This window comes from Heterodontus francisci, chromosome 26 (assembly GCF_036365525.1).
Source record: "Heterodontus francisci isolate sHetFra1 chromosome 26, sHetFra1.hap1, whole genome shotgun sequence".
In the NCBI taxonomy this organism is placed as follows: domain Eukaryota; kingdom Metazoa; phylum Chordata; class Chondrichthyes; order Heterodontiformes; family Heterodontidae; genus Heterodontus; species Heterodontus francisci.
Window position 1 is genome coordinate 63,576,283 of NC_090396.1, and position 25,594 is coordinate 63,601,876.

At 41.2% G+C, this 25,594-nt stretch overlaps 1 protein-coding gene across 4 annotated transcripts in view; it reads right to left on the bottom strand.

The window, feature by feature from the left end:
* Positions 1-11,534: 11,534 nt before the first annotated feature.
* aatkb (apoptosis-associated tyrosine kinase b) overlaps positions 11,535-25,594 on the bottom strand; it is a 344,410-nt gene continuing 330,350 nt past the window's right edge. For all 4 annotated transcript variants that reach the window (XM_068058412.1, XM_068058413.1, XM_068058414.1 and 1 more), the window contains 4 exons: positions 21,510-25,083; positions 16,212-16,371; positions 13,680-13,907; positions 11,535-12,679 (listed from right to left, as the gene is read on the bottom strand). In XM_068058412.1, the coding sequence (XP_067914513.1) occupies positions 12,651-12,679; positions 13,680-13,907; positions 16,212-16,371; positions 21,510-25,083 (3,991 nt within the window). In that variant the 3' untranslated portion in view covers positions 11,535-12,650. The remainder of the gene's footprint in view (positions 12,680-13,679; positions 13,908-16,211; positions 16,372-21,509; positions 25,084-25,594) is intronic.

Below are 25,594 nucleotides of genomic sequence, written 5' to 3' on the forward strand. Positions count from 1 at the left end.
TGATCCCGTGACTTCCCGGAAGCAGTGTCCAGCCCAACCCGACCCGAGCCCGAATGCTGGACTCGGAATTTCGACCCAACCCGAACCCGACACATGTAGTCGGATTTAGTCGGGTTCAGGTCAGGTAGCCAGGCTTTATGACACAGGCTCGACAGGCTGAATGGCCTCCTGTGCTGTAACTGTTCTATGATTCTATGCTGAGACAGTCCTTTACACTGAGATCAGTTATATCTTCCCCAGCTCCCTGCTTGTTAATTCCCTTCTGAAAACATCCAGCAGACCAGTTCCACCACATCCCTCCCCTCTCCTCCAGGTTGCTGTTTTGAAGCTTGTAGAGAGAAAATTGAAAATTTGGAACTGTAGAGATTGTTTTGGTGAGGTTTGTTGGGGTTAAGGCAGAACAGAAATTTACTGTCTTGCTGTGCTGCTCCTGACCTGTGAATGCTTAATATTAACACTGAGTGCATAAAAATGAAAACTCTATTGTACTTAAATCCATCACTTGAAGGCAAAAAACAGCCCAATTTAAAACTTAAACGAGCTTCCAGCTGCTCTAACAAAATAACTGCATCTGCAGAACCTTGGCACACAATCAAAGTCCGCCCCTTCATAGCAGGCGTTTGATATAAGCAATCTCCAATCCCACATGACAGGGTCTATTTTATGATTTCTACTTAGTAACTAGATGCTGTTAAGCCACTAATAATAGTTGCAATATTGTCTTTTGACCTTATTCTAATTTTAATTGACTCACTTGATACGCACAGCTAGAGCGGTAATTGTTTATTCATATCAGACAAGTCAATAATTACTGTTTGTCAATTCTCTATAATAACTGAGCAGCTATGCGCCAAGTGAAAGAGAAGCAGCTTTCCTCTTGACACATCCAACTCAAGATCAGTGGGTGAATAACATCCCACGTAATTCCTGGAGGTGTTAAATATGATCTCTACGATAGTCTGAGCTAAATAAGCAGGAGGAGAGCATTCACAGGGTGAACTCTTTCTCTTCGTAATTAACACCTATGAATGAATTTGTGGGAATGTACAACTTTGAATCCTGCAATTTCTCAGAATGTGTTTCGGTTAGAAGACCATTAACTATGAATAAAAACCAGGCTTTTTTCATTCATTTCAACCTCCACCTTCCCTCAATTATCCCAAGTGGGGGAATTTAGCAATGGTAGAAATGTAGAGGGGAAAAAGTTGGATCACCAACGCAAGAGGCCCCATCATATATACAGCTAGATCTTTTACCCTCAAAATGAATAACGTTCCCATCATGCAGAAGGATCCTGGGATCACAATAGACATATTTTATCAAGCTGTACCTCTTCCTGAGGTGCTGTCCAGAGAAGAAACCTTTGGGAAACATCAATCACAACAAACAGTCAACCACAAAGGAGGGAGCGATCTTAGATTTGTTACAGAAATCTCCTAGAACACTCAGCTCCCAAAAGTAAGGAGTCACAAATCACAGAGCGAATTGCAGAATGCACCAATTGTCACAGAGCAATTATACGTTCAGAAAGTGCTGTGATTCCCACATGTTTACACACTTGGTCCCATTAAAAACATTCTCATAGCCTCTCACTAACTCCGGACATTGGTTACAGAAAAGAAAAATTCAGAAATCAGTCCAAGTCTTTGGGAAGGAAAACTCAACTCAGCTCAGCTCACTCTAGTCAGATTGCCCAAAGTGTTTTTGGAAAGGGTTTTGTTTTTATTGCCAATGAGGGCATTTTATGATTTTACACATTCTTCCCCCCGACATATGAGGAAGCTGGTGATAAAGACCTAAACTCGCTGCCCACAGGGTGGTGCAAGTGAAGAAGATCAGTGACTTCAAGAGGAAGTTGGATGGCCACCGGAGAGAAATAGACTTGCAGGGCTACGGGGATCGAGCTGGGGAGTGGGACTGACTACAGAGAGCTGGCATGGACCTGATGGGCTGAATGGCTTCTTTCAGTGCCATATCTGACTCTAATGACATGAAATTCACCTGCTGTTCCTGTGTATTTTAGGATAAATTTGAAGCTTTCTTGCGTTACGGCATCAGTGAGACTGTTAACATTAGAATATGAGATATGATCCCCTTGACTGATATAAAGAAATAGACAAAATACACATTTTAAGACTTTTATTATAACAACTAAATATCCCAGATCTTTCTCAAAGTCAATACCCTCTTTTCTCACTTCTCTGAGCACTTCCGACATCGACATCCATGAATAACGCAATTCGTGGTGATCCTGTTGGACTTTTACTTCTCCAGAAACCTCAATTTTCAAAACAGATTCAAGTCTCTGCAGCCTTTTGCTTTATCAGTCTTCTCCGAGAGTAGATGTTCCCTCTGTCTCCCCTGCGGCTGCCCCCTGCTGGTTGGCTTCCTTTCTTACAGCCTACACTGAGGCTGAATTTCTTTTGGGATTCCATAACTGTGTTAGCCCCTCAATCACAACTTCTGCTGTGATCTTTCTCAAAGGTATTGCCTCTGGAAACCTAGTGGGCAAATCCATGATGGTTAGGAGAAGTTTGTGACCTGGTTTAGTTGTGGGTAAGGGTCTGACACAATCCACAAGAACCCTACTAAACAGTTCGTCAATAGCAGATATTGGCATCAATGGGTCTAGTTTATTTATTGCAAATCAAATTAGTCACAATACCATCGAGGAGGAATTCTTGGAGTATGTACGAGATGGTTTTCTGGACCAATACATTGAGGAACCAACTAGAGAACAGGCTGTTCAATTTTCAGTCTGTTAACACCTTATCTGTACTAATACTTTGTCTTTCAACACACTATTAACATATTGTTTGCCTTTGCTCCACGACCTCCTGGTCAGCTATTCTGTGACCTTGTCCTATCTACACCTTCTCCTTTGTTATCTCTTGCCCCACCCCTACTTTACTTGCTTATAACCTTTTACATTTCTAATATTTTCCAATTCTGAAGAAGGGTCACTGACCTGAAACGTTAACTCTGCTTCTCTCTCTACAGATGCTGCCAGACCTGCTGAGTATTTCCAGCATTTTATATTCGAGAAGAGGCCATCCTAGACTGGGTATTGTGTAATGAGAGAGGAATAATTGACAATCTAGTGGTGCGAGACCCCTTGGCGACGAGTGACCATAATATGATGGAATTCTTCATCAAGATGGAGAGTGACGTAGTTGATTCTGAGACTAGGGTCCTGAATCTTAGTAAAGGAAACTACGAAGATATGAGGCGTGAGTTGACCATGACGGATTGGGAAACCTTACTTAAAGGGATGACGGTGGATAGGCAATGGCAAACATTTAAAGAGCGCATGGGTGAACTGCAACAATTGTTTATCCTTGTCTGGTGCAAAAGTAAAACGGGAAAGGTAGCCAAACCATGGCTTACAAGGGAAATTAGAGATAGCAGTAGATCCAAGGATGAGGCATATAAATTTGCCAGGAAAAACAACAGACCTGAGGATTGGGAGCAGTTTAGAATTCAGCAAAGGACGACCAAGGGATTGATTAAGAAGGGGAAAGTAGAGTATGAGAGCAAGCTTACGGGGAACATAAAAACTGACTGTAAAAGTTTCTATAGGTATGTGAAGAGAAAAAGATGGGTGAAGCCAAATGTAGGTCCCTTAGAGTCAGAAACAGGGGAATTTATTATGGCGAATAAAGAAATGGCTGACCAACTAAATGCATACTTTGGTTCTGTCTTCACAAAGGAGGACACAAATATCATACCAGAAATGTTGGGGAACACAGGGTTTAGTGAGAGAGAGGAACGGAAAGAAATCAGTATTAGTAGAGAAATGGTGTTGGGGAAATTGATGGGATTGAAGGCCGATAAATCCCCAGGGCCTGATGGTATGCATCCCAGAGTACTTAGTGGCCCTAGAAATAGTGAATGCATTGGTAGTCATCTTCCAAGATTCTATAGACTCTGGAACAGTTCCTACAGATTGGAGGGTAGCTAATGTAACCCCACTATTTAAAAAGGGAGGTAGAGAGAAAGCAGGGAATTATAGACCAGTCAGCCTGACGTCGGTAGTGGGGAAAATTCCAGAGTCCATTATCAAAGATTTTATAGCAGAGCACTTAGAGAACAGTGGTAGAATCGGGCAGAGTCAGCATGGATTTATGAAAGGGAAATCATGCTTGACAAATCTACTAGAATTCTTTGAGGATGCAACTAGTAGAGTTGATGAGGGGGAGCCAGTGGATGTGGTTTATTTGGACTTTCAGAAGGCTTTTGACAAAGTTCCACATAAGAGATTAGCATGTAAAATTAAAGCACATGGGATTGGGGGTAGTGTATTACGATGGATAGAAAATTGGTCGGCGGACAGAAAACAAAGAGTAGGGATAAATGGGTCTTTTTCTGAATGGCAGGCAGTGACCAGTGGGGTACCGCAGGGATCGGTGCTTGGACCCCAACTATTCACAATATACATAAATGATTTTGATGAGGGAACTAAATGTAATATCTCCAAATTTGTAGATGACACAAAACTGGGTGGGAGGGTGAGTTGTGAGGAGGATGCAGAGAGGCTTCAGGGTGATTAGGACAAGTTGAATGAGTGGGCTAATGCATGACAGATGCAGTATAATGTGGATAAATGTGAGGTTATCCACTTTTGTAGCAAAAACAGGAAGGCAGATTATTATCTGAACAGCTATAAACTGAGAGAGGGGAATATGCAGCGAGACCTGGGTGTTCTCGTACACCAGTCGCTGAAGGTAAGCATGCAGGTGCCACAGGCGGTAAAAAAAGCAAATGGTATGTTGGCCTTCATAGTGAGGGGATTTGAGTACAGGAGCAGGGATGTCTTGCTGCAATTATACAGGGCCTTGATGAGACCACACCTGGAATATTGTGTGCAGTTTTGGTCTCCTTATCTGAGGATGGATGTTCTTGCTATAGAGGAAGTGCAGCGAAGGTTTACCAGACTGATTCCTGGGATGGTGGGACTGACTTATGAGGAGAGATTGAGTCGGTTAGGAGTTTGCTGGAGTTCAGAAAAGTGAGGGGGGATCTCATAGAAACCTATAAAATTCTAACAGGACTTGACAGGGTAGATGCAGGAGGGATGTTCCCGATGGTGGGGGAGTCCAGAACCAGGGGTCATAGTCTAAGGATACGGGGTAAACCTTTCAGGACTGAGATGAGGAGAAATTTCTTCACCCAGAGAGTGGTGAGCCTGTGGAATTCACTACCACAGAAAGCAGTTGAGGCCAAAACATTGTATGTTTTCAAGAAGGAGCTAGATATAGCTCTTGGGTCTAAAGGGATCAAAGGGTATGGGGCGAAAGCAGGAACAGGCTACTGAGTTGGATGATCAGCCATGATCATAATGAATGGCGGAGCAGGCTCGAAGGGCCAAATGGCCTACTCCTGCTCCTATTTTCGATGTTTCTATTTGAAGGCTTTAGCTTTCCAACTATCTGACATGAATGGCAAGTTCTGCAAAATTCAACCACATCCTTATGCAAGCCTGACCAATAAAAATGCTGTCTTATCCAGGCCTGAGTCTTTCGAATACCCACATTACCTGCCACTGGGATCTCATGGGCAGTTCTCAAAATTTCACTGCGGTACCTTGGAGGAACAACAACCTGATGAACTGTAGCCCAATCCTCATCGGCAGGTCTCCGGGGAGGTGTCCACTTTCTTATTAGAATGTCATTCTTAATATAACAACACTTGGGGACCATTTCAGCTTCTGCCTCAGAACACCCCGTTTGAGACAAACTTCTTAAATCAGGGTCGGTCTGCTGTGCTTCAAATCAAAGATGATCTGCTAAACAATTCACCATTGCTAGCATTGGAGCCTTTTTCACCACATTTCGCATTCATAGCACTATTTGGGTGCGGGTGGGGGCGGAGGGAGGAGAACCTACATCCTTTGCTATCATTAATGACTGAGTTTCCTTCTACCTCTAAGCAGCACAATTGGTTTTCCTGCTTCATCTGACAAATATCGGGACACCTTACCCCTGAACACAAATGTTCTAACCTTCAAGGACCTGACTTAATTCAATAGCACACAGGAATGTGTCCTTGTCAATAAGTCACTGAAAGCTAACATGCAGGTGCAGCAAGCACTTAGGAAGGCTAATGGTATGTTAGCCTTTATCGCAAGAGGATTTGAGTACAGGAGTAGTGAAGTCTTGCTTCAATTGTATAGAACCTTAGTTAGACGGTACTTGGAGTAGTGTGTGCAGTTTTGGTCCCCTTACCTTAGGAAGGATATTATTACCATAGAGGGAGTGCAACGAAGGTTCACCAGACTTGTTCCCAGGTGACAGGACTGTCCTATGAAGAGAGATTGGGGAAACTGGGCCTGTATTCTCTAGAGTTTCAAAGAATGAGAGGTGATCTCATTGAAACCTAGACAGACAGGGTAGATGCAGTTAAGATGTTTCCCCTGGTTGGGGAGTCTAGACCAGAGGACACATTTTCAAAATAAGGGGGAAGCCACTTAGGACAGAGAAGAGGAGAAATTTCTTTACTCAGAGGGTTGTGAATCTTTGGAATTCTCTACTCCAGAGGGCTGTGGAAGCTCAGTCATTGAGTATGTTTAAAGCGGAGATTGACAGATTTCTAAGTATTAATGACATAAGGGGAATATGAGGATAGTGTGAGAAAAAAAGCATTGGAGTGGATGATCAGCCACGATCATATTGAATGGCAGGGCAGGCTCGATGGGCTGAATGGCCTACTCCAGCTCCTATGTTCCTATGTCTCTATCTTTCCAAATTCTTTGAAAATTTCCAAATTGGGTCTGTAACTACTGCTTTTGTGAGTCAATTCGTAATCATCCACTATTTCTGCAGCATTCCTTATTTTATCAACTTTGTGTTCTTCTAGGTGGGACCTTATTCCTGAAATGACACTATTTTTACATTCTTCCATTAGGATCACTTCCCGAAGGCTTTCAAAGTCTTGCTCAATCCTCAAGGACAGATACCAATGATCAAATATCATTTCCTTCTCTCTAACCAATTCCATAAATGTCTGGCTCTATTTCTTTTGTAAAATTCCTGAATTTTTGCCTATAGGCCTCTGGTACCAACTCGTAAGCATTGATAACTGCAGTTTTAGTTATTTCATAATCACTTGACTGTTCCTCCTAAAGTATTGAAAATAAGCAAGAGGAGTACAGAAAGTGGAGGGGTGAAATCAAAAATGAAATTAGGAAAGCAAAAAGAGGGCATGAAAGAATACTGGCAAGCGAAATCAAGGTGAACCCAAAGATGTTTTGTCAATACATTAAGAGTAAGAGGATAACTAAGGAGAGAGTAGGGCCCATAAAAGACTAAAAAGATAACCTATGTGTAGGAGCGGAAGATATTGGTATGGTTCTTAATGAATATTTTGTGTCTGTCTTCACAAAAGAGGGGGACGATGCAGATAGTGTAGTTAAGGAGGAAGAGTGTGAAGTATTGGATGTGATAAACATAGGGAGGAAGTATTAATGGAATTAGCATCTTTGAAAGATGATAAATCACCAGGGCCAGATGAAATGTATCCTAGGCTGTTAAAAGAAACAAGAGAGGAAATAGCAGAGGGTCTGACCATCATTTTCCAGTCCTCACTGGATACAGGTGTGGTGCCAGAGTATTGGAGAATTGCTAACGTTGTACCTCTGTTTAAAAAGGGAGTGAAGGATAGATCGAATAATTACAGGCCAGTCAGTCTAATCTCAGTAGTGGGCAAATTATTGGAATCTATTCTGAGAGACAGGATAAACTGTCACTTAGAAAGGCACATGTTAATAAGGATAGTCAGCATGGATTTGTTAAGGGAAGATCTTGTTTGACCAACATGATCGAATTTTTTGAAGAGGTAACTAGGAAGATAGATGAGGGTAGTGCAGTTGATGTGGTCTACACGGATTTTAGCAAGGCTTTTGACAAGGTCCCACATGGCAGACTGGTTTAAAAAAAAAATAAAATCCCATGGGATCCAGGGAAATGTAGCAAGGTGGATACAAAATTGACTCACTGGCAGGAAACAAAGGATAATTATTGACGGGTATTTTAGTGACTGTTTTCAGTGGCATTCCGCAGGGCTCAGTACTGGGTCCCCTGCTTTTTGTGGTATATATTAACGATTTGGACATAAATGTAGGGGGCACGATCAAGAGATTTGTGGATGACACAAAGATTGGCCGTGTGGTAGATAGCGAGGGAGATAGCTGTAGGCTGCAGGAAGATATTGATGGTCTGGTCAGATGGGCAGAAAAGTAGCAAATGGAATTCATCTAGGAGAAGTGTGAGGTGATGCATTTGGGGAGGTCAAACAGGCGAAGGAATACACGATTAATGGGAAAATACTGAGAAGTGTAGAGGAAGTGAGGGACCTTGGAGTGAATGTCCACAGATCCCTGAAGGTAGCAGGACAGGTCGATAAGGTGGTTAAGAAGGCATATGGAATCCTTTCCTTTATTAGCCGAGGTATAGAATACAAGAGCAGGGAGGTTATGCTGGAACTGCATAACTTATTGGTTAGGCCTCAACTTGAGTACTGTGTGCTGTTCTGGTCACCTCATTACAGAAAGGATGTAATTGCACTAGAGAGGGTACAGAGGAGATTTACGAGAATGTTGCCAGGACTGTAAAAATGCAGCTATGAGGAAAGATTGGATAGGCTGGGATTGTTCTCTTCGGAACAGAGAAGGCTGAGAGGAGATCTGATTGAAATGCACAAAATTTTGAGGGGCCTGGATAGAGTGGAGGTGAAGGGTCTATTCACCTTAGCCGAGAGGGCATAGATTTAAAGCGATTGGTAGAAAAATTGGAGAGGAGATGAGGAACTGCTTTTTCACCCAGAGGGAGTTGATGGTCTGGAACTCGCTGCCTGAAAGGGTACTTGAGGTAGAGACCCTCAACTCATTCAAAATGAGTCTAGATATGCATCTCAAGTGCCGTAAGCTGCAGGGCTACAGACCAAATGCTGGAAGGTGGGATTAGAATAGGTGGATCGTTTTTCGGCCGGCATAGACACGATGGACCAAGTGACCTCGTTCTGTACCTTAAACTTGATATGATTCTATACCTCTAACACTTTTCCCACTAGCGCACTTTGCAAATATTGTCCAACTTTCTTTCAGCCATTGCAATTTTGTAGCAATTTTTTCAAAGGACACAAAGTACATTTCAACTCCTTCCTCAATGAATTTAGGCACTAAGCAAATATTCCTTGCCAAATCAAAACCAGCAGTTGAATCGGATTCATCCTCAAAACTTCCTGGCACTCCCTGTTCATGTAATCTAAGTTCTTCTCTGTCCATTGTAAATTTCCTGGCTTCTCTTTCTTTTTGTAACTCTCTTTTCCTTTCTCTTCAAATTCAAGCTTTCTCATTGCCAGTTGTATTTGTCTTTTCCCCCTTTTTCTTTCCCTTTAAATTCAGACTTTCTCAGTTCAAATTGTAACTGTTTGTCCCTTTCTCTTTTTCCCTTTCTCCTCTTTCCTTTTCTGTTTTTCCTTTTTCCAGTTCCAGTTGCCTCATTTGTAACTGAATTCTAGCTAACACTCAATTTGAGAGCTATTGGGATTACCTTTTTCTTCCTCAAAGTTAAAATGCTGAGCCAACACTTCAACAACTTCTGCCTTTTTAGCTTTTGATTTCAAACCAACCTCCATTTGTTTGGCTACAGCTGTTAATGCATCAATTGTTAATGGTGTTAAATCATTGAGAGTCAAATCTTCCCTCTCAGCAAAGTCTTCAGCATTAGAAGTAGACATGCTGCCGTTTCCTTATGAGTATAAGCAAAAGTAATTGTGAAATCTTATTCATTTAAATTCTAGAAAATTCCACTGATCCTGTTTTACAGTCTGTGAATTCGTATCCCGGACGAGCCCCCGATTTGTTACAACCTCAGTGAGACCATTAACATTAAAATATGAGATATGAATCCTCAGACCAATTCAAAGAATTACACAAGATTTCACATTTTAAGTCTTTTATTATAACAACTAAACTAAAGGAAATCATCATTAACTAAACAGTACTTTGTAATTAGCTGATACCCCAAATTAGAAAGAAAGGTATTTTCTTTACTTATTAAAATACTTGAAAATCTCAGATCACACTTATATATTATAAAGTCCTCTTTAATGGCAAAATCTTTGCGGTTAAAAGTCCCAAACTCCTCCCACTTGCAATGGGCTGGATCTCCCAGACCTTTCTTCAAGTCAATGTCCTCTTCACTCACTTCTCCGAGCACTTTCAACCTGGATGTCCGTGAATAAGGCGATCCCTGGTGATCCTGTCAGGCTTTTACTTCTCTACGAACTTCAACTTTCAAAACAGGTTCAGGGTAGTTTTGTATACTATCTGATCTTCCGTGGCATTGATCATATTAATCATGAGTCTAGAAGAGAGTTTGGGGCCCAGATTTTGTGGCGGTAATGATGGCAAAACTGTCAGTGTTTGCTGTCATTAATGCACTGAAACAGACAGCAATTTTGGGAGTCTATAAATACACAGAATGATACAGAACTCCAGAAATTCCTGTCATTGATTCTATGCTCCTTCAGAGGGTGCATTGTTGAGGCTCCCCCCAGACTGCAATCCATAAGCAATCAGGAATTAATGGAAACTTCCATGCTTTGCTGACATCACTGCTGCTGCATGCCTGGAGATCCCCTTGACTTGGCACTGGATTTAAGCTGCCATCTGAAAAGGGGAGGTCCACGCCACAGAGATGTTTCTGGGCAGCTTTCTTCGAGTTTAGAGGCGAGCACCATTCCTTTGCAACTGACTGTAAAATTCAGCCACTAATGTTTAGCTGTTGTGATGGGGTTGCATTTAACTTGGCCTGTCCTGTTAGGGCCAGTGTTCAGAGTCTCTCTGCAAGGGAGATGTTTAAATATGCACATCTTGAAGTCAAGTAGAAGGTAATTACTAAGCTAAAGTTCTGTATTTTAAAATTCTCATTCTTGTTTTCAAATCCCTCCATGGCCTCCCCCCTCCCGATCTCTAATCTCCTCCAGTCTCACAACCCTCTAAGATATCTGCACTGCTCTAATTCTGACCTCTTGTGCATCCATGATTTTAATTGCTCTGCCATTGGTGGCCGTGCCTTCAGTTGCCTTGGCCCCCAAGCTCTGGAATTCCCTCCCTATGCCTCTCCACCTCGCTTTCCTCCTTTAAGACACTCCTTAAAACCTGCCTCTTTGTCCAAGCTTTTGGTCACCTGACCTAATATCTCTTTATATGGCCTGTGTAATATTTTGTTTTTTTAATGCTCCTGTAAAGCCCCTTGGAGATGTTTTATTATGTTAAAGGTGCTATGTAAATATAAGTTGTTGTAGTAGATTGGCAACTATTCTGAATCCCTGGTTTTTGCATATAGGGAGAGGCAAGATTATCAGGGCCAGGAAGAAACAGCAGAAAATTACTGTCTTCTGAAAAAATACTTTTAACACGAAGTGGGATAGATGCAAGCTAGATAAAAGACTTTTACATGATAGTCTCCCATGATCAAGTATAAGATAACAGTCCAGCAAAGAAACAGCTAGGCAGGAAACAAAAGCAAATGTAAGATATCGTAAAAAGTTTATTAGTCTGGCGATTTAAGCCACATGCTGCTAGCTAAATGGAAATAAAACAATGAAGAGCAGTAATGACCCGTATTCATCAGTTATACAAAGTACTAACAGCAGTAACATTTAAAAGACAGCCCTGTTCACTGGCATCATGCAACTGGCCATTTCTTTTACATAATAAATGTTGCGTCTGTATAGCTTGATGAGGGAGGCAAAAATTGCTACATATTCAGCGTCTCCTTTTTAAAATTTGGACTGTCACACAATAGCTTGAAGCCATACAGGTAGCAACTAACGTATCTAGGAGCTGCACAATTTTTACATCTCTTTGGCAACATTTACAATATATTCATCAGTAGTCTGAATGGTTTTACAAAAATAGTATAGAGATCGCAGTTTAACTGATTTTCTACACTATTCAATATCAAATGCGTAAAGGTGGAAACACTAAATACTGTGGACTGAATACTGTGAGGCATGTTCGATAGTACGACATTTGTACTGTGATGTGGGCAGAGAAATGTTAGTGAGTAGCTTCATCCAAGCACTTCTTGTCAGATGCCTGAGCAGATGAGGACTATAAGCAGATGGCATTATTTGCAAAATGTGGTCTGTTACAAATGGAGCCCAAACAGTCTGCAGTGTCTATTTTCAGTCAACCTTCGCAGTTGCTCTGCATTGGAAATATCAGATCCCTCACTGTGGTAGGCTTGCAACATGTATGATCTCCTCCATATAATAAATGTCTCCCTTCAGTCATAATCTGCCCCATCTCTTTGGGTGCTGCAGTTGAATTGGACATCACATTTGCCTGCAGTGAAATCGTCAGAATCCTGATTTAATACAGATTGGGTGGATAGGAAAGGATGCCCAAACTACATGGAGGAGACTTGTGAATTGAACAGCAACTTTAATCACCACAGGTGTTGTAACAGTGCGTCCATATGCGCTAGCAGCCAAAACTCGCATTCAAATTGTCCAACAATTCAAAGCAATTAAAGTCATCGAGCGAAACATTCATTTGCGATTCTTTTTCTGTCAGATCCTGTCCATTTGCTTTTTTCTTTCCCAAAAATAAAATAAAATTCCAGCCCTGGCCCATGTGAGAGTCATTCTCTTTCACCCTCCTCAATACTGCCTGGAAGGAATTAGGGAAAAAGAGGCATTAGTGATAGCACTTTCTGCAGTAACATTGAAATGCCATTGAGGGGGTGGGAAAATGCTTGGAAAGGTAATGAAATTTCTCTTTGCGAACCATTCACTTACCTGACCCTTTACATTTTAAATGTCCATTGAGGGCTGTAAGCCCTTTAAAAATGGTACAGGTGCCTGTGCATTGGCGCGGGCAGCATTGCCGGTGACTGCTCGCCTGCCCCATCCACATTATCGTGGGGGGCGGGCGCCGCGGCCATGCAAATGAGCTGCTGCGTTTGAAATCAGGGCGGCTCCGTAATGTGGTGCCCGTGCGGACGGGCCGGATTTTACATCCGTCGCCTACTTCGGCAGCACACTCTTAAAATACAACCCCAGGAGTCAGAAGATCTGAAATTAAGACAATAAAAGGTATTTTACAGAAGCTAGGTGTGTTCACACCAATTGAGATAGGTCTGCTTCTTCTTTTCAAGTGAACCCAAAATACAGGGTGTCTGATGGGCCAACTGGTGAATCACTGAATGAGGAAAAAAATCAGAGTGACAGCTTCCCACTTGCTGGAAACACAAGGAAACGAGGACAAAGGGAACACAGTTGTCTAGGTCTGGGGATGAAGTCTGGCCAATCAAGGGAAAGTTTATTCATCTCAAACCCACAGCCATTCAGGATCAGAAGGCTGCTGAGAAAAACGTTAAACATGCTTACTAATAGGGATAGTGTGGCATGTTTTTATTGTAAAAAAAAGAGTGTGCATTTATCTAGTGCTTTTTGTGTCCTTAGGCCATCCCAATGCATGTCACAGCCATTAAATTACTGTTTAAAGTGCAGTCACTGTTGTAAAGTAATGGCAGTGCAGAAGTAAACTTTTTGTGCTTTTTTGGGGGGAAAAGCATTACACATTATTGTTGAAATCTTCCAATGTGGTTAACTTTGCAAAACTGTCATTCTGTTTTGTTGCAAAATAGATGAAAATAGCTTTTGCTTACCTCCAACTGACTCAATTTCCGAATCCAATACATGTGTAATTGAGAACCTAGAGACGGTGGCAGGAGAGACAGTGAAACGGGAGAATCGTGTTTTCTGCACCTGATTTTGCACTGGCCTCGAGGGAGCAGCACTAGAAGCAGCTTCAGATGTCAGAGAGGAACCTTCAGTCACTAAGGATGACTTTACTGACACCAAAGGAAAGTCATCATCCCATTCAAAGCCTCCACCTGATCCACATTGAAACACAACAGAGAAGATAAATAGAGGCTGGTAATTAATTACTTTATCCTGAAAAACAAATAGTCTTATAGTCAAAATTATAATCATGAGATGATAGCAACTCAATTAAAAGGTCAACTCTTGTAATTGGCTGACCCTTAAAACCACTTATTTTATTTGGAAAGTTTACGCAATAAATCAGGACTTTATAAAGGAAAGATTTTCTGTTGGAATCCCTCTGGGAGTGCACAACACCAAATTAGACACACGGTCTATGATTTTCTGTCTAGACATAAAATTGTGGGCTGCTTGCATGATTTCCTGATGTATGCTCCTGGTGGGAAAAGCTCCATGCTGGGAACACCCAAGTGAAAATTGTAACCATGCATTAACTGAAAGAGGAAAATACCAGGGTCCCAGGAGGATACTGCTGTGGCAACCAAGTTTTCAGCACTGAATACTTGCTGTAAAGGCAAAAACCCAGCAGAGGGCAGCCACAAAGAGACCATGGCACAGATATGAGCAATGACAGTGAGAGATTTAACAGTGAGAGGCATATTCAGATGCTTCTGTCATAATAAATGTGAGTTGCACATGGTGTATTGTCTCAAAGGTGCCATGAAATACCTTATAGAATTCTTTTAAAAACTACATCAAGGATAGTTAAGGGAAGACGGTGGATGTGGTTTATATGGATTTCAAAAAGCATTTGCACCTTAATAATGGCACACAGAATTAAGGAGAATGTGGTCACATTGGCAATGAGATTGTTGGAAGGCAGAGTCAGAGCAAAGCAAAATTTCTCAGACTGGAAAAATGTGGTGACTGGTATTCCACAGGGGTCTGTGTTGGTGCCTATGTTATTTACCCTTGACATAAAAGATTGGGGCTCAGGAACTGAAGGAACAATATTGACATTTTCTTATGACATTAAATTGGGAGGTATGGGAAATTGTGACAAAGAATCTGAAAGATTGCAGGAGGACATAGATAGGCGAGCAGGAATAGCAAACCTAGAATAGCAATGCAGAAAAATGAAACATTTTGTATGATGAAATTAAGAATAAAGAAAATATACCTTAAATGGTCAGATTTTAAATAGAGTAGAGGATCAGAAGAACCTTGGTATGGAGATATACAGGTTGTTAAAGTAGGTAATAGTACAATAACATGGCTTGAGTACAGTAAAACATCCCAAGGCACTTCACAGGAGTGTTATCATACACAATTTGACACAGAGCCCCACATAAAAAGATACTAGGACGGGCGACCAAAAGCTTGGATATGGAGGTATGTGTTATGCAGCGTTTTATGGGAGCAGAGAGAGGTGCAGAGGTTTGGGAGGGAATTCCAGAGCTTAGGGTCTCAACAGCTGAAGCCACGGCCACCAATGGTAGTGCAATAAAAATTGGGGATGCACAAGAGGCCAGAATTGGAGGACCATAGAGATTTTGGAGAGCTGTAGGACTGGAGGAGATTACAGAGATGTGGGTGGGGGTGAGGCTATGGAGAGATTTGAAAACAAGGATAAGACATTTAAAATTGAGGTGTTGCTAGACCTGGAACCACTTTAGGTCAGTGAGCACAGGGTGATGTGTGAACAGGATTTGGTGCGAGTTAAGACAAGGGCAGCAGAGATTTGGATGAGCTCAAGTTTACAAAGGGTGAAAGCCCATTAAAAAAGCGAACACAACCTTTGTGTTTTGTGTCTATAGGCACGCGAAATAAAACTAGAGAGTTAACTTTGAATTTGTACAAGATATTGATTAGGCTGCTGTTGCAGTTATGTATCATCTTGGACATCCTATTATAGGAAGAAATGTAAAAGATGCATTGTTGATTTGCTAGGATGTTACCAGGGATGAGCGTTTTCAGCTATGAAGTTAGACTTGGGGCCATTGTCCACTGGAGCTTGGAAAGTTAGCCTGAAACTTATGAAGGGTTATGATATAATAAATAGTGACAAAATCTTTGACAGACTGGAGTTATAGCAATGAGAAGGAAAGGGGAAGTTAGTAAAAATCTATTTATGCAGAGGGTAGTTAGAATGTAGAATTCTCTGCCATAACTCATTGTTGAAAGAAAATCCATATGTACTTTTAAATTAGTTGTTTGAAAAAGTGGAATATTAAAGTGGAGCAAGAAAATGGGATTAGACTAAATGGGTCAACTGATGTGTTTGTGAGTGGATGAGAATTGAACGTCTGCAAAAATCTTCTAACAATTATGAAGCAGAAGTGAGTATTTCTCAATCTGCAGTACATTGTGTACACGTCGCTCAAACTGGAAGCTGTTTATGAAATTCAGATTACTTTCTTCAGGGAAGTTTCCATCCGACGAGATGTTGGAGGTATTCTGCCTCTCTGCCATGGAAACATCGGTGTTTTTGTTTTGCGAGTGTTCAGGAGGGTGTAGAAATGCTGGGTCAACCTCTGGAATGTTCTGCTCACTTAGTTCACCTGTCGGACTTTCCTAGAACAAAATACGTGCACATTTAAGTATACTTCAACACATTTACTAGTTTCTGATGTCTCCAGTACTCTTCCTTTTTCTTTCTCTTTGTCCCCAGGACAGAGCACTGGGAGCAAGTGAGAAAAAGACTGGAGGACAACTGGAGCTAGCACTGAATGGAGAGCTGTGGGAGGGAATCAGTGGGAAAGTGGAGAGCAGCCGGATACAGCACCAGAGACCCAGGAGGGGTGGAGTTACGAGAAGGTACATTTGTCCATGTTTGGTCTGTTGTGAATGTGCTTGTTCTACATCAAGGTTTTGGACGCCAACCTTAAGGTGGGCTCGGCTCTGGAACAAAGGTAGTTGTGTTTCTGTTGGCTAGTCAGGGAGAGCTTGCGCAAGGTCTCAGCTATTGATTTTGAGTTTATTTGGAGGAGAGAGATTGGAAAGTGGAATAGGGAGTAAATTATATTTTTTTGTGATTTTTTTTTAATGCTTTAATGATACAATGTTTACTTCCAGGGTTATATAACATCACAGACACCTTATGAATTGCCATTGGGTTTTTTTGTAACTGAGGCAGGCATTACAGAGATGGCCCTGATTAATTGTATGGTATTATGCCGATAGATTGAAGAGACCATTGTGTCTGAGATCTGATTATTTGAAGCTTAAGAGATGTGATTGTTTGAAGGGACAGTGGTTTCTGGTTCTGCGCTCAGAAAAGTTTCTATAGTATTACAGGCCATACACTGCACAACCACAAGAACACACATGTTTAGAGATGCAAGATTCTTAAGATAGACAGATGATTTTCATTTAAAATATCTATTATGAAATATTACAATGGTCAGCAAAGCTGCAGCACTAACTGCAGAAAGAAATCTATACTTTAACATTGAAAGATGTTAAGTAAGTCCTATTATACCACAGTAATATTTAAATAAACAGAACTACTTTAGAACTTTTATGACTACATGCATTAATGACATACACTAAATATCAGTAATGGATAGCTGAGGGATCTTGAACGAGGGGCCACAGTTATAAGATTAGATGTAAACGATTTAGAACAGAGGGTTGTGAGCCTGGGAAATTCACTTCCAGTGTTAGCAGTTGAGGCAGGAATGATGTGAATATTTGAGATTAGATTGGATGAGTGGTTGAAGGAAAAGGAAAAGGTGGACGAAGGATATGGGAACAGGGTGGCTAAACGTGATCAGAATGATTTGTTCGTGTAGAGGGTAAACATTGACATGGCCTGTTTGGGACAAATTGCCTGCTTCCATGTTGCAACTTCTGGCTATTTGTTGCTTTTGTGTTCTTACTGAGTCCAATTTCTGAATAGGAAAAATGCCAATGAAATGATGAGCATCAGTACTGATGATGTCTCAGGTTATTCTGATCTGTAATCACTTTAATATTGTCATTCTGTATATCCAATAAATGCCATAATTAATAACACAGTAGAAGGTTACTCGGCGCAAAGTATTGAACACTTAAAACAAAATGAATCCTTTAATCAATTAAACTATGGAATCAAATATGACAGCAACACATTTGCAGATGTTACAAATGAATATTGTAAATTATTAATCCTCTTTAAAATTGTGCCAGTTATATAACTTTACCAAATGTCACCGTTGTCTCTGGAGATTCAAACAAGCCACAACCATGGTTTCACTTACTTGCTGAAGTATTGAGGCAGTCAATGAATATGTTAAACAGGAGCTTCAGAAAGGATGCATATGTGTCTGTCTGATGACACATGTCAAAGGAAGTATTATTTCAGATCTGCATTGCTTTGAAGAGTGAATTCATCACACCACCATATTAAACAGTAAGAATTTAAGAGCCATGTCAAAGAATTCAGGGGTACATTTCTCAGTGAAAGTTTCAATACAAATGAACTAGAAAAAGGCAGAATTCCAGAAACATCTAATTTCATTTCATCCTCTCATATTCTGTATCCATAATGCACACCATTGACCAAATTTACTGAAGAAGCTAAAACTAGGAGATCTGGCAGACGCTATTGAGAACAATGAAAGAATTCAGGAGAATATAGATAGGTCAGTGGAAAGGGCAGACAGGTGGCAGATATAATTTAACGTGGAGAAATGCATGTCAGTGCATCAAACAAGCAATGGGAATATATTTCCAATGGCAGGACACTATAAGCTGTGGATGGATAGAGAGACCTAAGCATTAAAATACAAAACTGCTAATAGCACTTATGTTTTACAAATAGGAGCACAGAATCGGATAGGTAATGATAAATTTGTACAGACTGTGCTCAGGCCATACAACACTGTGCACAGTTTTAGAAGCCCCATAATAGAAAGAAGATTGAAGCTAGAGAGAACATATAGCATAGGTTTACCAGAATGATCCCAGGGATAAGAAACTACACTGACGAAGAATGAGAGTAGAGATACTACTAGAGGTCCTAAATGAATACTTTGCTTCAGTATTCACTAGTGAGAGGGACCTGGTCGTTTGTGAGAACAGCGTGAAACAGGCTGATATGCTCGAACAGGTTGATGTTAAGAGGGAGGATGTGCTGGAAATTTTGAAAGACATGAGGACAGTCCCCGGGGCCAGACAGGATATACCCAAGGATATTACGGGAAGCGAGGGAAGAGATTGCCACGCCTTTGGCGATGATCTTTGCATCCTCGCTGTCCACTGGAGTAGTACCAGATGATTGGAGGGTGGCAAATGTTATTCCCTTGTTCAAGAAAGGGAACAGGGATAACCCTGGGAATTATAGACCAGTCAGTCTTACGTCGGTAGTGGGCAAATTATTGGAGAGGATTCTGAGAGACAGGATTTATGATTATTTGGAAAAGCATAGTTTGATTAGAGATAGTCAGCATGGCTTTGTGAGGGGCAGGTCATGCCTCACAAGCCTTATTGAATTCTTTGAAGATGTGACAAAACACGTTGATGAAGGAAGAGCAGTGGATGTGGTGTATATGGATTTTAGCAAGGCGTTTGATAAGGTTCCCCATGGTAGGCTCATTCAGAAAGTAAGGAGGCATGGGATACAGGGAAAGTTGGCAGTCTAGATACAGAATTGGCTGGCACACAGAAGACAGAGGGTGGTAGTAGATGGAAAGTATTCAGCCTGGAGCTCGGTGACCAGTGGTGTTCCGCAGGGATCTGTTCTGGGACCTCTGCTCTTTGTGATTTTTATAAATGATTTGGATGAGGAAGTGGAAGGCTGGGTTGGCAAGTTTGCCGATGACACGAAGGTTGCTGGAGTTGTGGATAGTGTGGAAGGCTGTTGTAGGTTGCAACGGGACATTGACAGGATGCAGAGCTGGGCTGAGAAGTGGCAGATGGAGTTCAACCTGGAAAAGTGTGAAGTGATTCATTTTGGAAGGTCGAATTTGAATGCAGAATACAGGCTTAAAGACAGGATTCTTGGTAGTGTGGAGGAACAGAGGGATCTTGGGGTCCATGTCCATAGATCGCTCAAAGTTGCCACCTAAGTTGATAGAGTTGTTAAGAAAGCGTATGGTGTGTTGGCTTTCATTAACAGGGGGATTGAGTTTAAGAGCCGCGAGGTTATGCTGCAGCTCTATAAAGCCCTGGTTAGACCACACTTGGAATATTGTGTTCAGTTCTGGTCGCCTCATTATAGGAAGGATGTGGAAGCTTTAGAGAGGGTGCAGAGGAGATTTACCAGGATGCTGCCTGGACTGGAGGGCATGTCTTACGAAGAAAGGTTGAGGGAGCTAGGGATTTTCTCATTGGAGCGAAGAAGGATGAGAGGTGACTTGATAGAGGGGTACAAGATGATGAGAGGCATAGATCGAGTGGATAGCCAGAGACTTTTTCCCAGGGTGGAAAGGGCTATCACCAGGAGGCATAATTTTAAGGTGATTGGAGGAAGGTTTCGGGGAGATGTCAGAGGTAGGTTCTTTACACAGAGAGTGGTGGGTGCGTGGAATGCACTGCCAGCGGTGGTAGTAGAAGCAGATACATTAGGGACATTTAAGCGAGTCTTGGATAGGTCCATGGATGATAGTAGTATGAAGGGTATGTAGATAGTTTGATCCTAGAGTAGGTTAAAGGTTCGGCACAACATCGTGGGCTGAAGGGCCTGTACTGTGCTGTACTGTTCTATGTTCTATACTGGGACAATTTTCACCTCTGAATTCACAATCCCACCATCGCTACCTTTATTTTTTCCGTTTCCTTGTGGTTTCTCTTTGTTTACCTATTCCCACTTTCCTGACCTCTGATCACTTCCCCTTTTCCTCATTGGATCGAATTTACTTTCTCTGAGGTCTTGTGAATGCTCACTTGCCACTGATTTCACACAGGTGTGAAGCCTGAAAAGACTAGCACTGAGGGGGCTCTGAGACTTCACACATGGGAAGAAACCTTAAAAAAAAGCTCCTTGCACATGCGTGGATTAGCGCAAAACTGAAAGATTAATCTCTGAGGAAGGACATATTCTATACCTGGGACAGAGGGACAGGCCTGTGTTGGGAATGCTGTAGGAGATGAGATGGGCAGGTTTTGTTGATTTTTTTTCAAAACTGTTTAATTTCTGTTTATATGTTAGAAGTTTTATTTTAAGAGCAAAACATTGACTCGATCATTAGCAGAACTCCCATCATCTTCAAGTAGTGTCATATGATCTGTTACATCCACCTGTGCAGTCAGACTTGGTTTAACGTGTATTCAAAGGATGTCATCTGTGACAATGCAGTACTTCACTGATGGTGCGCTCAGGTCTCTGGATTGGGGCTTAAACCCATGACCTTTTGCCTCTGAGGGATGCTGACATTGCACTCATAGACAGACACCTGACAATCCATCTATTACAGCACACAACTGCCTTTTAAATGATTGGTGAGATTTTACTTCTAATATCCTACTCAGAAAATGATACCAGGCATTAATCAATGTTTGCATGAAGTGCTTTTTGGCATCAGCCTTGTACTTGAGTTTTAACAGTTTTTCCTCCATCCTCTTGTCTCAAAGTTGAAATAGTGCTTTGGATTAGCCTTTTCTATTCCACTTAGTATCTTACATACTGATAGACATTAAATAGTTCTTGATGGCTGGTTAGATAACTTACTATCAAAGCTGGTGCATCAATCTATTAAAATAAAATAGAAAATGTCAACGATGCACCCTACCTGATCAAAAAGATAGACAGTAACATCATCGTAGAAAGACACCGCTTTTTTCTTTCGGTCGAGATCCTCACAGAAGGTCTCGCATACTAAATTAGGTAGCTTTAGAAGGCTTCTCAGATTCTTCCCATCATCCTTTTCTGTTACAATAATGGGAACAGTGGGAATTTCTTCCTCACTTTCTTCACTGTGTTCCTGAATGTTATAGATGCCTAGTTCCTCATCAGAATCATCACTTTCATCATCGTCCTCATCTTCTTCATCCCCTTCTTCCCCATCAGAAGCCTGTCGGGGTTCTTTCTTGAGAGCTAATAAGGGGAGCTCCAATGACAACTGAACTGACTGTATTTTGGGGACAATGCAACTCTCCAACCTTTCTTCAACATTCAAGGAATACGGCTGGAATTTCCTCATCTCAACATCAGTACACTGAAATCCAGCTGTGTCGTTACCTTGTTCAGATGATTGCTCTTCCAATATTAACTCAGTACCATCATAGATGCAACCGGATGTTTTGTGAAGACACCCTTTCTTACGTAAAGATACCTGTTTCTTTAAGAGAAGGTTTTCTGAATTATAACTGTTTTGAAGAAATCCATCCTGGTTCTTTGAATTGGAGCAATCTGCTTCTTCTAATATCTGTCTACAAACTAAATAGTCAGCTTGAACTGCTTTTTTTTCATTCTCAATTTCTAAGTCCTGATCATGAAACTCCTCATTTGTTACTGGGATACCTAATTCTGATATTTGCTTATTTGGATCGGTTTCTGCTCCTGTCAGTACATCTGCATCTGGGTTATCAAATGTTGGATCTGTTTGTTTCTCAATAAGAATGGAAACTTCTGCAGAGAGACCCTTTTTAATGCTTACTAAGCCCTCTGCAGGATCATCACATAATCTTTGGATCAAATTGCAATGCTCTGAATTTGTACCTTGATTCTTTAGGCTTTCAGTTTGCTTCAGGTCAGCGTTGTTGAGCTCTAAAGAACTCAAATGCACCCGCTCAGTCTGTTGAACAGGAATGTCTGCAAGGTGATCTTCATTTAGTTCCCTTTGATCAATCTCACCTTGTACAAGATCATCTTTCTCCGAATCTAAGGCTTGATATCTTTCTGACTCGGCATCATAATCTGAGAAGTATGCCGAGTCCCTATAAGGATTTTTTTCATCAATGGACTGTGGTTCAGAGTCTTGTGACATTTCTGCGTCATTGCTGTCAACCTTCATCACAGTAACATTACTGGGTTTGTTAACTTTGGTGAACATCTCAGGGTCCTTCTGTTCAACTGGCTCCTTCAAGACAAATTCAGGAGATTCAAAATTCTCAGTATCATAGCCACTGTCTGTAGCCTTTGGTTGCAGTGATGAATAATGTGAAGTTGGACTAAACATATCACAGGAACTAGTTGTGGATGGGATGTCAAGTGACTCAAGTGAATCTGGCGTCCCCACAAGTTTCTGCAGAGATTTGTGAGAGAGAACAATATCACTATTTTCGTAGTCCTGTGCTAAATCTGTAAAGATTCCTGAAGTGATATCGGTTTCATCTTCATCACTGCATACATCAGTTTCAGTAAAGCTTACACTGGAAAGGGTCTTCACTGGAGAGCTATCAGGATCTTTAGATTCTACATCCGATGAAAGACAATTTTCACTTTTGTCAGCTGTTTCAAACTGGGGAGAACTTGTTAACTCTCTCACTGCAACTTCCACCTGGTTTATATCATTGACCATTTCCATTTCTGAATGAATGGTATCACTATCTCCTACTTCTATTTCAATCTTCAGTTGGGTTGGACTATGAACCTCTTCTCTATCCATCTTTAATTGATTGGTCTCTTGAACAATGGCTTTCAATTGGTCATTGTTACAGGCTATGTCTGTATCTTGTCCAGGCAAGTTAATTTCACCACTGTCCGCGTGTGTCCTGGTTTTGCCATAGTCACCAAGGGCACAGTTCTTCACGACCACACCAAGTAAAGGGTCAACAAGTTCTTCACTTCTTGAAACTTGCAATCTATCAGAAATGAGAATCCTACTTTCCTCCTGCTGGGAAACAGTATTTAAATGAGTAAAAAGCCCATCTTTCACTTCAGTAATGGAGAGTGATTGATCAAAGCTTTGACTGTCCTGATCGATTTCTTTGCACTTTGCCATCCAGTTGCAGTTCCCGTTCTCTGCTTCTGCAGAATTACCCACCTTAAAGTTGTGTGTTTCAGGTGCGTGGGAAAAAGAGAGAGGTGCAACATTTCCCAGCTTGGACAGGTCTATTTCTGAAAATTCTGTTTGGAGCCTTCCACAAGAGAATCCAGTGCCATTATTTTCCTGCTTCTGTGACTGTTTTGCTAAATCCACACTGCTATTATTTAAGAAACTATTGGATTCCCATGATTTTATCTCAGAGGGCAATAGGTTTTCATCTTCTGTTAACAATGTGCATGTAGATGATGGCACACCTGCTTGTGAAGGGTCACTGATTGCAAGAGTTTTCACGGTGTCCAAATCATTGATTGAATGTAATGCTGTATTTACAGATTGCACAGAATATTTAAACTCTTCAGCTGAAGGTAGTTGGCACATTTTATTTGGTCCAGTTTCATCCAGTTCACCATAAGAGGTCACAAGCAATGAACTGGAGTCTCTGAAGGAACAAGTCACCAAAGGAGATATTCCCAAAGGGTCCCCACTACTGTTTTCTCCAGGACTCTGTATTTTCCAATCATTATTATTTTCAGAGTAATTCTCTAATAAATATTGATTAGCATCATCTACTGTGAAATGTTCATAGTATGTTTGGTTCTTATTCCTGCTAAAATATTGGCTGTCTTCCCAAGAATCTTGGGTTGTTGATGATACCTGACCCAAAAGAGGCTCCATGGTCAAGGATATGGTTGGGCTGTTCTCACAATCATCTACAGTGTCCCTTCCTTGTAATCCTTGCCAAGACGATGACTCCACTTGCAAGCTCGCATCGTACTCAGGGCTATAGGAACACATCGTATAGTCCAGATCCATATTGCATTCAGTCGGTTCCTCTATACGTATGTAATATTCACCAGTTACTGAAGGGCTGTGTGCACTAATAACTGGCACAACACCTGGTGGCTGCAGACTCTGTGGAATGTTAGACTGCTGTTTAGATTCATAGAAAGAGTTTGAGGAGACAGGAGAAACACTCAAACTTAGCCTTCCCGACGCACTGTTAGGAAAGTAAATCTCCTGATATTGGGCACTGCCATGACCCATGCCCGCAGAAGATGGCAGAAAATTATCCATTTGTGCATGGTCCCACTTATATTCAAAGTTAAGGCCTTGGCTCGTCTCGGTTACTGTCAACACATCATCCACTTCAGTGTGAAACCCATCTGTTCCAAACTGCTCCAGGAGTGGAAAGGAGGAGACTTCAGCTGTGTGGTTGGTGCTTGAGCCACTTGGTTTCATTGCATTCCAGCGTTTTTCAAACTCTTCCTCTGCCTCACTGGATGCTTTTGCACAAAGATAACTGAGCAGCAGGTGGACTTCATCTGCTGTAGGTCTTTGCTCTGGTTGTAGCCAACAGAACTGCATCACCTCGTACCTGTAACCAACATAATGAGAGAGTTAAGTAATGGCTTAGGTGTAGTGATGCAAACACGTATCTACGCATTTCTGTGAAGAATACTGTTTAAAGATGGGAATTATTGTATAATTTCAAAAAGGCAAAAGGTGGCACAAATTATTCATTATAATAGAATCTATTTTACAAACTATTTATAGTTTATGAAGTTTGATGTATGGAATGCATTTGAGTTAGCACACAATTATAATTTACAGCAGCTTATCAATAAGCCACAAATAATTGCAATTTATGATAATTGCACAAAGACATGGTTGTTCAACTTTTAATACTAATGTAGGTGCATAATTACTTGATGTTTTTTGTAAATAATAGTGATTTATAAAAGTGAAGGTTGCACATTGGAATTTGTATAAAATTAAAATTAGGTTGTATTCATGTTACAAAGTAATTAACATTGTGTAACAGATGAAAGGCTATTAGTTATAGGTTAGATCCTGAATCATCAGACAAACCACATATGTAAACAGCA